The following is a 15,657-nucleotide window of genomic DNA, read 5'->3' as shown; positions in this document are numbered from 1 at the left end:
AACGTCTAGGAAAACAATAATTGTTTTGAATACCAAGCGACAGTGAAAAATAGTTGTGAAACATTTGTTAACAAATCCTAGAAAGGCCAAGTCTTTGAAACGTATGCGAGTCGGAACATTTACTTGGGAAAACGAAATATTACACATCCGTCATAAATTATTGCATACGAAATAATGCACAAAATAATGTGCTACTGCTCCGAACAAATTCGTCAGCACTCTATTGATTATTTTGTGAAAATATTATATTTTATGTTTTATTTTTCAACTCTGATATCTGACAATTTGAGTAATTCAGTATGCGAAATATTACACAGAGTCATTCTTCATTCCTAATTTTAGGTTGAAATTTATAATTACGATATAAAATTTACTTACTGTTAAATGATATGCTCTTAGTTTAATAAATGTGGAAACAACTATTTATAAAATATAAAAGAATTAAAACCGATAGTCCGGTCAATTTAGACATTCGAAGTTACCTAAATTCCCACCAAGCTGAAATTCAGTAAGATTGTTTGAATATGATTAAAAATAAAATGTTATTCAAAACATTTTTTTCAAGGTTAAAGGTCAAAAAAATTAGTTTTTCGCAATTTTCAGCAAAACGGTAAATTTTATCATAAAAATACTTCAGTTAAAAATTGTAGATCATAAAATTATACTTTTTTTTTAAGAGCCACCGTTTTTGAGACATAACGATTCAAAAAGTTGTAAAAGTTGTAATTGTCATAATATATACACGTTTCCACGCCACCTATAAGCTATAAGGCAGTGTACTTAGCGCGTTTTTTAACGTGATTTCCCCAGTAGGCCTATTCCACGGGCCAATTGTGATCCTGTTTAATTTGAAACTATTGAAAATTAATGGATATTAGCAGAAATTGACAAGTTAAAAGCAATTTAAATTTTAAAAAAGTTGTGAAATGCAATCGTCCGAGTCGTAACTTTCAAATTCTTCTTCTTGTTCTTCTTCATCTTCATCCTGAGTACATGTAAACTGCGTTAATAGCGATGTATCACATGTCGCCTCGTTGGAATCAAACGGAACCTCCACTGTTGGTGATTCAATATTGGAGCACGACCGGCCTTGACAATGTGTACATACCAGAGAACAAAACAGTCCAGCTTTTTGCAACCACATTTAGCACTGCACCCCTTTTTGCAGTTGCAAAAAATTGTGTTCAGCAGTTTTTCCGACGCAGGTGGAAGTTAAGTTTGGACTAGTTCTAATGAATTGTTGACCAACTTCCAACCCCAGTCTGTAGGGTCTAGCTCAGCAGCAACTGAGGTTGGAGGAAGATAAAGTAATTGTACTTGTTTTTTACTTTTGATATTTTTAACAAAACATGCATATCTATACTTATCTAACCAGGTAGTTTTTTTAGGAGCTCCCTCCGTACATAAAAAAAATAAAGCGAATGCCGTTAGTGATAATTTTTTGTCGAGTTGAATTACTATTTCAAAAACTTCAGCACATTGAACTAAATTTTGTTTTTCAAACGTGGCGTACTCATTCATATTATGACGACTACAACTTTTGCAACTTTTTGAATCGTTATATCTCAAAAACGGTGACTCGTAGGAAAAAAAGTATTGATAAAATTTTTGTAGATAATTTTATGATCTACAATTTTTGTCTGAAGTATTTTTATGATGAAACTTACGGTTTTGCTGAAAATCGCGAAAAACTCATTTTTCTGACTTTTTACCTTGAATAACATTTTTCCATACAGGGGAACTTTCAAATTTTATTTTCAATTATATTTCAAACAATCTTACTGATTTTCAGCTTGGTGGGAATTTAGGTAGCTTTATTTTAATTTTTGGTCTAGTTTGACCGGACTCCGAAGAAACTCTTCAATAAATAACATGTAAACTATCAAATGACAGTAATATGTCATAAATTGACAAACTTGAACTCCGACATACGTCTGTATCTATTTGTGTGGGTGTAGCTCTCTCTCTACGTTTCTCAACGTGTGAAAGAAAAGAATGCTTGATATAAAAGTATGTTATGTCGCGTATTTTATTGATGACGCATGTGTATTCTTTCATCGCCTGAAAGTGTAGTGGTACAAAAGGTGTAAGCAATGTCATAATTTTCGAAAAAGAAAAACTCTCATAAACGTTGTATATCCTACTAACACGTTACTATTGAGCATGCCTTAAGAAGCTGTTCCATAATGAAACACGTGTTAGCTGTGTTAATTAACAAAGTGTTATTAAATACGCTAAATGGAGTTGACAGTTTTGACGCTTGGTCATAGTGACATTGAACATAATTTTATTATTTTACTGGCGTATGTAGAAACAATTTCACTCGATTTTCGTAAAGCAAACCTTCTTGGCGCACAGAGTACTGTATATCAGGTTCTACAAGAAGTTGCGGTTTCAGAAAATTGGATTTCAACAAGTTTCAAAACATATTGGGCATTTTTTATCTTCACCGACCCAGGATAGAAACAGAACAAGAGTTAATTTCAAAGAAAGCAATCCGTTGAAAGTGGAGACTGAATTTGCTGATCAAATCATCCTAAAGTCCCTTATCCCATAATTGAAGTGGATTCATTCTGTGCAATTTCAGATCTTTTCAGCAAGCAGGTAAAAATATTTCAAAATGAAAAAACATAAATGGTTAGAATTACAATTTATCTTACAAATATGTCGCCAGACATTTTATTGATGATTAATGATGTTAATCATCAGTTTCGCACCATCAGAATGTGTATAGTTTAATACAAAATTTGATATATTCAAAGTTTTTTCTTCGTAATGCGGAATGATTTCGTTTTTTGCTTTCTAATTTCGCAGTTAAACCAGCAGCAAATCTGCTCTAAAAAATCCTGGCTTAACCTAACGCATGACACCCGAATCAAATGAAAGTGATCCATGTCGAAACTAGGCACTAATTGCATTCTAGATTTTTTGTTTTTCTGCCGTCCTTTTGCTTTTGTTGAACCTTGAATGATATCCGGCATAGGTATGGAAATTATCAGGTGACTAGAAAACCGACACCGGGGACTTCCAAATGGAGTGATTTTTTTTGTTTTCATTCTTTGGCAGCTTATTTTGCTATGTATTGTTGTTTGAGGTTATCTTTGTTTCTGCAGGCCTCCGAAGAGCAATTTAGTGCAAGCTATCCGAATGTGCGCACCGTCGCTATCAAAAAGGTATGGCCTAGCTTTAATTTCACACATTGTATATACACCATTTCACCTCGTGAGAATTTTCTATCATATTATGGAATTAAGTTGCGAAAATTTGGAAGGAATCAACAATTTTTTTCTTAACTGTATTTTTTATATAACCTTCCAGAATCTGAAAAATTTACAAAATATAGAATATGCTGAAGTGTAATAAACGGCAAACTGAAAAGTTACGCAGTAACTGAACTGAACAGTCTAATTAGTCAGTAACTTGTCGTATTCATAAATTGAATGTTTATTTTTCAGACTGTGGAAGTTTATAGACTCAAAAAACAGTGAAAGGTATTGAATCCTCCACAAAAAAAATGTATTTGAAAGAATCAACCATATTAAGCATTCATGTTTTGATAAAGATTGGTTGGACAAGAAATTTGTGGAATAAGTATTGAGTTACATTTTTTAGCATGAAAGCGTTGATGAAATTTGAAGTAAACTAATTCTCAATGAGTTATTTCTCTAAACATATAACAAATAACTAAAGAAATAGCAGTTGTGGTCAAATTCTTCATTTTAAAAATTAAACTTGGATTTCAATACACACGAAACACGTCCTCTGAGGATTATACGGGATATCAAAAGTTGAAAATTTCCTCTGTTAGTATCTTCTTTCCATGAAAAATATATGAAATCGAAGACACGTCAATTTTAATTGCAAGGGAGCAGTATCAATGAATGTTTTTATTAAATCAACAAAGAAAAGGTTGATGTTACCCTTAGAATCCGAAGTTAGAATGGAGAGTCAAATGATACATTTTAAAAGCACTCTAATTTTCTTTTCAAAATATGGTATCTTGATTTTTTTCTTTCACCGACAAAAGTACTTCTCCAGTATTATTTACACATAAAAATTATTATAATCAGTTTTCTCTTAGGTGGGTTTGTTCCAACCCTATAATGTAACAGGAAGAAAATCGTTTGTTTTTCTTTGTTTGTGTTTTTACAAAATCCAATTTTGATTTGCAAATAAAACGCTTGGAATTCACTCACTACTTATCTTATAAATTGTTCAAAATATTGTCAATTGTAATATAACACGTTGTCAAATTTCCCTCTTCTGAAAACATTCCAACATGGCGGACCACCTAAGATGGCGGACTAATTTGTTTCATAAACCAATTGATATGAGTATCAAATAAGAGGGTTTGCTAAAAAAATAGAGAGAATAACTTGACGTCACTTTAAATCCAATATGGCGGACTGCCCAGGGTGACGAACTAGTTTTTTATGCATCCCAATGATATTGGTATCAACTGAAAGGAATTACTAAAATAAAATTACGTCATTACCAAATCCAATATGGCGAACCATCCACGATGACGCACTAGTTTTTTTATGCACCATCATGAATGTCTTCCATTGAAAAGAAAGACCGCCTTGTGTACCTTTTTCTACCTCTTCATATATAAAATGATGTAATTTTCACAGTTTTTTCACATTTGAAGATACGGAAGCGTACAAATAAGACAGTACAAATTTGTCAATATCTTTTGCTTCTGAAAAACGACTACTTTGATATCTTTGGAGATAATGTTGCTCTTGTTTTTTAACAAAATATTAACCTCGTGATAACATGTGTAACCTCCAAATGCGTATTTTTTGTAAAAGGCTGGTCAAAACATAAATCAGTATAGCAGTGGTAAAAGCAGTTCAAAATAATATCTCACTTGACCCCTTTTCAATCAATATTATTAGGATAATATACACACCTTGTAGTAGGTTGAACCGTGAGGGCTAAAAATATTCTTCGGAACTGTTCTTTATTTAATATCATTTGCTGAACGGAAAATATTGTGTGAAATTGAAATTGAAACCATATATCATGAAGACATATTTTGATCCTACATTTAATATCCAATTTTTCAATGTCATCTAAAAGGATGAGCCACAAGCTTCATTTTTAGTTTTCAGGTTGGTAGTCTAATTTTTTTTAAATGTTAATATTCCATAAACTACCTTACTTATAGAAATTTTGTGAAAATCTTTTCGGTACAATATATTTTTGACAACTTTTTATAAACTGTCGTTAAATTGGACGGGTTGAAAATTGGGGGCAAGTTGAAATAAGATCCATCTATGTTTAAACATATGACACAACCTAAAAGATGATATCATCTATATGGCATTTTCGTAGGAAAGATTGTCATGTTTACTTTTTACTCAAATCTGTGGCATGTCAAATCGCACTAAAGTGAAAGAGAGAAATGTAGTGAAAACATATGGATATGTGAAAAAGTAGGGGAGAAAGGACAACTAGTGAAAAAAAATGTATGACAAAATGGGAGAAATAATATACTCATGATATTTATATATCATGATGAATACTATGAGATTTCAAAAAATGAGGTATAAGGGAACTGGTAAAGCAATAACAGTCAATAGTTTTTTTTAATGAAGTTCAAATGGTTTTATCTATATTCAAAAATCAGTGCAACATAAATTGTTGAATATTTTCAATTTTTCTTTTATTCGTGTAACGTATATAATATTTCTGCTACAGGTATTTGCAGATTGAAATACACCAGTATGAGACAATGTCATTTAGATATGTATAGTCTATACGAAATCAATCCGAACAGCTAAATAAAAAGCTAATGTACCGGGTCTAATAAATTTACTAGTTAATACCATATAAAACCTCCCACATAAAAATAATTAGATCTTGTATATATGCCACGTCGCCCATGCCATACAAAGAATCTGCCAACGTTCGGTAACTATTTAGTTTTCATGTCATTCGAATTGACTTCATATATACTATAATACCTGTATTATAACTCATACTAACTGGCGACCTCATGATGAATGCACCTTTTAACTTCAATCAACATATACCTAAACTATGCATCATAATCGGTTCCGGAATTTGATTTCTCAATTAACGGCGGTGTCTCGAGAAGTGGATACATTCTCGAATGGAATTCAAAACCTCGCTGAACTCCAACTTGAATATTTTCATATCCCACCGTGTTTACTTTTAACAAGGAATCTAATGAAAAAATGTTTAGAGCAATTAATTCGTCATAAAATAAACCAACAAGTCCAACAGTATGTTGATATTTTTCCTATGCGAAGAATATAAAAGAACTTGGGTAATGAACTCTAGTTTCGTCCTATGAGTAGGAAATGATTCATTACTCAACACCGTCGAAACAATCGCAGTTGACCAAATATTTCATTACTCAACAACCAGTCACAGATGAACGAATTCATCACTTTACCGTTTTTTAAATTATTTCCATTTCCAAGTGAACTTTGAGAATTCACCTATTTTAAATTGTTCTTCAATATCATTGAACTGATAGTTCGTTTGAAAAAATATTGTTTCCAACGAAAATGAAAACGATTGGGATTAGTTAGAAACCCAAATATGTCACACTAACTTGTGAGAAGCTAGGAAAAGCATTGGTAGAACTCTTAAGTTCGTAAACCAATGATCATGGGTTCAAATCACACCGACGCGACCGCAGTTTGTGATCTTTTTCAACCACTTAGTTGTTATACTATTTGAAATAAAATAAAATAACAAGAAATATTCAGGGTGGACTATGGAAAACGTACCACAATGCATAACTGCTGGGGAAAAAATACTCGCAAAAATCGAGGAACACCCCAATTTTGTTTGTAATGGAGACAACCACTTAGTTTTTGAACTATTCGAAATTAAATAAAATATCAAGGATGGACTATCGAAAACGTAGCTGTCGGAGAAAAAACATTTCGCAAAAATCGAGAAACATGTCAAGTTTGTTTGTAATGGAGACAAGTTTTAAACTACAATCCAATGCAACAACTTCACCCCTTCCATTGGGAAGGGGTGTCAAATGATAACTTATTGAAAACAGCTATCGATTATACCCAATTGCGCTTGAATAGGAAGCAGCGGCCAATAAAGAAGAAAAGCTATCGATTATTTACCCATTGCTGCTCCACCTGTCAGGTGAAGTGCGATACACTTCGTTTTTTATATCCCCACAAAAAAAATCTGAACGACCTATATCGGGTAACTGAAGAGATCACTTAAATTTCATCTCTTCTTTCATCTCTCTTTCCAGTTAACTCAAAACCTATTGTTTAAATAAATGCACACAGCTTGTGAGTAATCAGGTGAAGCTCCATCTCGTTGAAACATTAGTAATAGCTAGAGCGGTAGCATTTTGGAGTGGATCCAGGTACATATCACCGGTTGAATTTTAAGACAGAAAAAAGGACTTAGTTAGGGTCCAGTAACAACAATTTTCTGGTGATTAACTACACCACTCAAAAAAAGAACACTTGTCCAAAATTTCATAAACTTACATGCGGTGGTGGCTATACTTGATTACACTAACAGTTAATAGTTACTGATGTAACTATTACTCTTTCGATATTCCCAGGCACTTACTACTCGCCATTGTATGGCGAAACACGTTTTGCGTTTTTGTAAAACTGTTTAGTGAAAATCTCACAATTAAGAGTTTTTTGAATGCGTTATAAATTTTGAAAGAAAAAACTCAAAGGGACTTGTCAGATATGCGATGTGTCTTCTGATAATTTCAATAATCATTTCATAAATGCTGCTGACAATCATCATCAAGTCTCTGCTACGACAAAGTGAAACAGTCAATTTCAGAAATTTTTCAGCCCCTTCTAGTTCTTTCTTCTTAGGTCCGGTAACCGAGGAGGATGTTCTAGATGCCATAAAGTCACTGAAAAACTCCAAGTATTTAGACGCTATTAAACTCAATAGTGAAATTATTAAGGAAACTTCCAGAATACTTTGTTTTAAAGTGGTTGACAATGTTTCGTGGTGTAGACAATGGAAGTCCGAACTGATGAAATATTCCAGAATACTGTTGTACCATTAACTAAATTGATAAATCAAATTTTTTTTTCTGATTGATTCGTCCGTTACTTGATGAAGATCCATAGTAATTTCAAAAACTACACCTCACGATCACGAGATCAAATCGTGAGGTGTAGTTTTTGAAAAAACAAATATTTTTAACTGGGGTCGTCCCAGGTGCATTCAAGTTCTCAATTTTCGTCCCATCTCAATGGTATCAGTTTTCTCGAAAATAATAGAAAAAAATAATTAAACATTGGATTTACTCTTATTTTGAAAATGGATTCCGCAAAGAACTTTCCACAATACATGCTGTCTTGAATGTCGTAAGAGCTGTGGTCGAAGTACTTGAACAGGGCACTTATACATTAATCACGCTTTGTGACCTTTCCAAGGCTTTCGACTACGTCTCCCGGGACATACTCACTAGAGAAATTATACTACTATGGTTTCAGATGGGTATCGTTGTCTCTCATTCGGTCATATTTATCTAATCATCATCGAGCTGTAAACTGTAATAATTCAATATCCCAATATAATCTTGTAGAGCATGGGGTGCCCCAAAGATCAGTGCTGGGGCCATTGCTATTCATTTTACATATTTATCTTCTCAGGGAGTGACAACGATGAACTCTCAAGGGTAGCTTATGAAGTGAATATATGGTTCACAATGAATAATCTTAAATTGAATACAAATAAAACCCAAAATTTGCATTTTTCTGCGCGTACTGTAAATATTGACGTGAAACTTGGAACTGTCACACTAATCGGTTAAAAAGTAAAGTATGTTCAACAATATTCATTTCACGTCAATTGAGAGATGTAACCAGTCCCCATATTCTAAAAACAACCTATTTTTATCTTTTTCACTCTTCCATTAGCTATGGTGTAGTTCTGTCGGGAAATTCTTTGGGAGCTGCTAATATTTTGAAGATTCAAAAACGAGCTATATCACTCTAATTATAGGGAACATTGCCATAAAATTTCATTTCATAAAAGATTGCCTTTGCCTACATTATACATATTTGCAGGTTAAGTTGAATTCACAAAAAGTCGAGTTCCTTGATCGGACAGATGACGCACAATGAACAATCATTGTGTGTTGGTATCTAACAAAAGCGGTAGGAAAAACTCCTAACCAACCGGCTGTTCGATCACATATATTTTGTGTATTTGTTGTAATTAGTGTCAGTTGTTGCGTTAATTGTTCAACTTCAACTCAGTATCAATAAAACTTTCAAACAGCAAATGATATTTAAAAACGGACGATACAAACAATAATGTTGCATGATAACTGACCGTACTGTAACCAATTCAGAAAAATAAATGTGCTAGAAACGAAATTTGATGAAAATAATTAACTGTTAAACTGAAGTTTCGAAAAGTTTCCGCTGGGTGAACGATCTCTATGACAATGTAAGTATACCTGGGAAAATTTTCAGAATAATGTTGATCTCATTGGTTCATTATACCCATGTGATCAGGAATACCTTGAATTGATTGACATATTCAACAAAGCAACCAACCTTTTTGAGTTTCCTTAATAAAAAGATGGCAGAAGTTTTTGAATATCGAGGAGTAGTAGAAATTTCCACAATCATTTATTATAACAAGATGCCATAACGTTTGGATTGCCCGACAATAAGAGCTTCCCAAAATAGACTGATTCCATTATATTATCAAAAGACATGACTTTTATATATACACACGACTGTCACTTAGGAAAATGGGTTCAGCTCTAGAAGCATTTGTTTCCATTAGTCACGATTAAAATTTAACCCAAAATTGTACTCATAAACGTTGATTTCTGGCAAGCAGTTTTGATTTCTGAGAGATATAGTTTAATTGAAGTATAGCCAAACATTAACTGTCAAATTACCAGCAAATCGAATTCCTCTCGGATTGAATTCACATTTCCAGATTTTCAATCCTCTGATAGTAATGTATTCTAATATACTCAACCTGTCAGGAATGAGTAGAAAGTAGCAAGTTGAAATATTTATTATGATACAGTAGTATCTAATAATGCGAGTTTCAAGAAGATATTATCGATATGTTAATTGCTAATTTTTTATTTTTGTTCAGTTTACCCATGTGATATGATACAGAAAAATTCTTCAACACTTCCTAATACCTCGCCGTCATATTTTTCATAATTTACCATGTTTGTCATGTATAGTGACTAAGCGACTATCAGCGAAAATATATTTGACAAACTATTCATATTCATTGTAAGTTTTATATATTTAATTTCACATAGTATGTGATAAAACAAAATACACATTGTTTTATGTGTATTTTCAATAACTTTTTGTACAAGAAAGTAAAGTCAAAACCTGACGTTGAGATTACAAAGGATCCTTCGAAATATTATTACGGAGATATTGGAACTCACGCATCATGATTTTTCTATATTTTTAAGGTTAAGTTACATCATAACTTGATTATTTTTACATAATTATTCATGGGAACGAGCTTGTGACAGATCATGTTCATCTGGTAAAACCATATCTGGCAGTTCATTGTACAAGAACGCCATTCTTCAAAGAAAGTGTTCTTGAAAAGTATTTCAGAGTGTATTAAGTTGTATTAGGCCATTACAGCTGTATTTTGCCGCGTACTTCTGATGTACATCAACCTTGAGGTGTCTCATGGTGGCCACCGCGAAGGTTTTGGAAGGTGCAGCGACATTACTGTCGTTGCGCGGCTTCTTCAACCTTCTTAGGGTTCCCTTCGTGAAGGCGCACATGTGAGGGAGCTTTCCTGCAGGGGCAGCCAGTTCCTTGCCTTTATTCAAGACAGAGCTCTTGGCGCCCGCCGCAGGAAGTGCCCTTGCTGTTGGAGGTGGCGTGGGGAGGAGGGTGCACTTATAGTTGCTGTTGCTGCATCTCCTGCCTCCTTCGCTCTCTTTCTCCTTTTGGTCTCGACGCTGCAAATGCACTTACGCCTTGGCCTTTGTATTACATCACGAGGTGATATGTTATGTCCAGCCTCATTCCAAGCGGTAGATTGAGGTGGACATTTCTGTTCATCCCCAGCCACCGCCTTAGAATGAGGTGAGCACTTCTGTCCAGCCTCGGGATTGGTTTTTGTTGTTTCTTTTTTTGTGTTTGTTTCATTCATGTGTGTTCCCACGAGTAGCAAGGGAAGAGTTGGTCACCTCTGGCAGAGCCCCGCATTACCAGAGGTAGGCTGATTACAATGAGGTTTCGCCTAGTTCCCCAAGGAGATCGTTCGTAACCGCATATCACCCTGCGGCCATTCAGCTGTCGGCACGATTCCTTACAGCTTAGCTTGGGTAGGCTTTTGGGGAGTTTTAGTTCCCCTCACCCTACTTATTTCTGCCACGGACCAGGAGTCCGGCAACCCCGTCCGTAGGGCCACATTGGCTTCCTAGACAGGGCCTCCAGTCCCCTGACCGTTTCCCTATCCGCCACCTGGGGACGCGCCCGATAGGTAGCCCAACCTACGGGCATCACATTAGATATCACAAATAGAACACTAGAATCGATCTATAATTTTCTGGACAGTATGTATTTGAAAATCCAAAAGTAAACCACTCAGTTTCGTTATACGATTTCTCGAATTGGGAGATAGTTATCAAGAACTATCAAAATGAGTGTGGAAAAGAGCAAGAATAGCTCTTGAGTGAATTCCTGTTAATTACCTCTTGTGTTACATCACATCAAATATCTTTTTTTAGATTGTGGAAGATAAAAACCTCAAGAAGGCTTTAAAAATAAAGTAACGTCAAATATACTGAACAATAAAATATCGCAAAAATCTGAGACCGTTGGAATAGTCCTCTCTGGTTTCTGGTAAAATATTTCACCAATATTCTATCAAAATGAGTTATGATCGGGTTGTTTTCGAAAAAAGAGCAAAGCAAAAATTTTACACAAATAATTTATAAATGTATCTCGAACTCTTGGATTATTTAAACTGAAAACCGTTACATCATAAGTGAACATACTTATTACAACAAATAAATTTTCTGAAGTTATCTATAATGTCATTTACCTAATTTTCAATGTTCTAATAATAATACTGACTGCACATCATTATCTTTACGTCCTCATTATTCAAAACGGCCAATCGAGGAAAATGTACTGGTGACTCATCTGATACGCCGATATCTACACATTTTAATGCTGACATAAATTATTTCCTACTCACTGTTAGGTGAAGTTTTTATACCTCAATAAGTTATAATATGAAAAAATACATTTATTTGCCTAAGAGAGTCGGCCTTTGTTAAAATAGAGAAATTTCAATCTTAAAGTATTCACCAAGTGAATACAGGAAGTCCTTCAAATTTTTTTGAAAATATTTATATAATCACGGTCATTAACGTGTATTGGAAGAGCATTAAATAATCTCAGACGTAAACAGGTTGACGCACAAGACGTTAATTTTGTTTTTGCAAAAGGGATGACATAGTTTTTAGTTTGTTTTGTATTAAAAGAGTGATATTCACCAACACGTGTTTTTAAGAAAATACAGGCACATTTCATAAACATACAAATACACAACAGTTGAAATTTTATATTTTTTGAAATATTGGCGGCAAGATGTCCTTTTTGGGAGATCAATAATACATCTCAGTACTCTTTTTTGCTATCTTGATATTTCCGGAGTAGAAGTCAAATTTCCTCATACACAGATACCATATATCGCAGTCTTGAGTCGACCTGAGCGAAGTACAAATTTATCTTTTGACCTACATGACCTTGTCATCTTGGCAAGGTCCACGTCGGGAAGCAAAGCTTGTAATATCCTCCAAAGCACGATGGACGTTGTTCACAGTTGGTGCTGAGGGAGCAGATGTCTGTCAACCCCGGCAAAACTGTGATACTCCCCCTCACAAAGAGGAGAAAATTGGACGATCTAACGCCACTTTCCCTCAATGATGAGGTCATTCCATTTGGAACGGAAGTGAAATATCTTGGCATTGTCCTTGATAAAAGACTCACTTGGAACGCTCACTTGGAAAAAGTTTTACACAAAGCCATATTGTGTGATGATGGGCAGACCAATGATCACTTATGGTGCAGTTGCCTGGTGGCCGAAGGCTTTACAGTGGTGACATAAGTACCACACTGTCAGCGGCCATGGAGATCCTTCTAGATCTACCTCGTCTCCCCATTTTTCTGGAGAGAGAGGATGGTCACAGCATTCTGGAACCTCTGACTTCATGCCTTCAACTGTCAACAACGAACTGTCTCATAAAATACTGTTCCCGAGTAGAAAGGACTGTATCCTCCGGGAGAAGGAAATATTAAGAGCAGATAGTTGTTGGTTCACAGATGGATCAAAAACACCTTCCGGTTCTGGTGCAGGTGTTTTCAGTCGCAGACCCAGGACAGAGATATCAACCTGCCTAAGAACCTATGCGACTGTATTTCAAGTGGAAATATACGCTATTGAATTGTGTGCGGAGAGATTGAAAGAATCCAACCTCATACACAAGTCAATAAAAATGTTCTCAGACAGTCAAGCTGCGTTGGAAGCTCTTGGCTCATATACCGAGCAACGTCAAAATTGGTAGCAAATTGCCAAAAACGACTCTCCTCGATAGGATGACTTAACAGATTGTTTCTGATCTGGATTGCTGGCCATACTGGCCTGGAAGGCAATGAGGCTGCTGACTCCCTTGCAAAGGAGGGTGCTGCAAGCAGCTTCATTGGACCAGAACTTGTCATTGGCATCGCTTTAGGCTTTGCCAAACAAAGATTGAACACCTGGATGGCAAGAAGATGTAAGGACTTCTGGCCGAATCTTCTAGGTTTGGCTAACTCCAAGGCGTTTATTCACCCTTCGAAGCCTGATACTGAACAGTTGTTGGGTACAGTAGGGATGAATTTCGATGTCTAGCCAGCCTTTTTACAGGTCACTGTCATTTGAATCATCATATGCAGAGACTCGGACTGTCGAAAGAAAGTGTGTGTCGCCTCTGTTTGGAAAACAGCAGAGCACATACTTTGTGCCTGCACCGCTGGGGACCGAATCAGGTTTTTAGAGTTCGGCAGAGCCGAAACTAACCTAATCTAAGACACAACAGTTGAAATTTTTCATTTTTTGACCATATGTCCTTTTTGGGAGATCAATAATACATAGCAGTACTCTTTTTTGCTATCTTAATATTTCCGGAGTGGAAGTAGAATTTCCCCATGCACAAATACCATATCGCAGTCTTGAGTCGACCTGAGCGAAGTATAAATTTATCTTTTGACTTACATTTAAAATCGATTTCAGATTATGAAACAAATATGTTATAGAGTTCAACTTAGAGGCAATTCCAGAGCAATGGAGTTTCCAATCGAGATGCTCATCAACCTCAATACCTCAAAATTTAACATTATTTTTTGTTCTATCCGAGCATTTTCAAGATGAACGTTGATTACCTTTTCTGTTTTTGCTTCTTATGAAAAAATATATAAATACTGGCTTTGTTAAATTAAGAAGAAGTAAGTTTTGAGAAAACCACTTATTCATTGTAGAAACTACCCTATTACATCTGTTTTCCAAGTTGATTTCCAGTCTGATATAATTGCAGATGTGTCATTGGCATATTGCGTAATGAGAGTGTCAGATGTTAATGAACTCAGTTCATTCACATACAGAGAGAATAGCACAGGACCCAAAATAGAACCCTGTGGAACTCCAGTATCAACTGAAACTTGATATGATTTTACTGTTTCCATTCTTCCCTCCTCACAAAAATTCATATATATTCGAAATGTATTTTCAGATACATTGGTTACAGTTGAGAATTTTCAAATTTTCTTCATCTAGACTAGAATATGCGCTTCCGATAAGGTGTAATACGTTGTAATACTTCAAAGTATGTTCTTAAACGTCAAACATTATCATTGAAATAATAATTTGGTTTAAAATATATACTTTCGAATAATGAACAGGAATAGAAACGTGGAGTCAGAAAGTATAACGAGTATACCCCACCAGAAATTTATACTGTGACGAAAAAAAAAAGAAATTTTTGAAATCTTCGTCACTTGAGAGAGATAAGAAACTTAATTATCTTTAGGCCACATTCAGTTGTGGGTTCAATGTCCACTCAATTTCCTTACTATTTCAAATTGAAAAAATAGGAAATATTTTGGGTGCTTTTTTAGATTAATTTTTGTTATGAAATTTATCAATATTACTCTCATTCAGATATCCTTCACAAATGAATCTTTTATTCAAATATTCCTAATATGTCATTGAAAAAGTATAGTATTTTACTCGTGAGAAATGATCGTTAATGTTCCCTATTTGAAGCTTATTTGTGCCTTATTTGGAGCTAGGTATCCAGATGAATACTTGAAGTGAAAGCAACTTTAGCCAGTGATATTTCCGGTAAAAAATTATAGAATGAATTTTGTAGTAAGATGCGAAACAGATACAATCCGTGAACATATGCATATAAATTTTATTACGTTCAGATTTATTATATTCTGTGTTTTGTTTCAAAAAGTGTTTTTATATTTTGTAAATAACGAGGTGAATGATATGCATTTGGTTAAAATATATTCTAAATAATATGAAAAAGTACACACACGAAACATCTCGGAAGGTAGCAAGAGAATCAATGCTGTGAATTTTTCGAATAATATGTGTGGT

The 15,657-nt window shown here is 34.7% G+C and overlaps 1 protein-coding gene across 3 annotated transcripts in view; it reads left to right on the top strand.

Moving 5' to 3' along the window:
- Nucleotides 1–15,657, top strand: part of LOC111507735 (multiple PDZ domain protein) — a 463,358-nt gene that overhangs the window by 422,634 nt on the left and 25,067 nt on the right. For 2 of the 3 annotated variants that reach the window (XM_074180505.1, XM_074180503.1), the window contains exon 24: nucleotides 3,114–3,173. The exons of the other annotated variant lie outside the window; for it this stretch is intronic. In XM_074180505.1, the coding sequence (XP_074036606.1) occupies nucleotides 3,114–3,173 (60 nt within the window). The remainder of the gene's footprint in view (nucleotides 1–3,113; nucleotides 3,174–15,657) is intronic. 3 annotated transcript variants of the gene reach the window in all.

The sequence above is a fragment of the Leptinotarsa decemlineata genome, unplaced genomic scaffold (assembly GCF_025532065.1).
Source record: "Leptinotarsa decemlineata unplaced genomic scaffold, Ldec_3_MD MMD2_tig00026299_RagTag_RagTag, whole genome shotgun sequence".
NCBI lineage: Eukaryota > Metazoa > Arthropoda > Insecta > Coleoptera > Chrysomelidae > Leptinotarsa > Leptinotarsa decemlineata.
The sequence above is the reverse complement of the archived record's forward strand: the minus strand, read 5'-3'. Positions and strand labels throughout refer to the sequence as shown.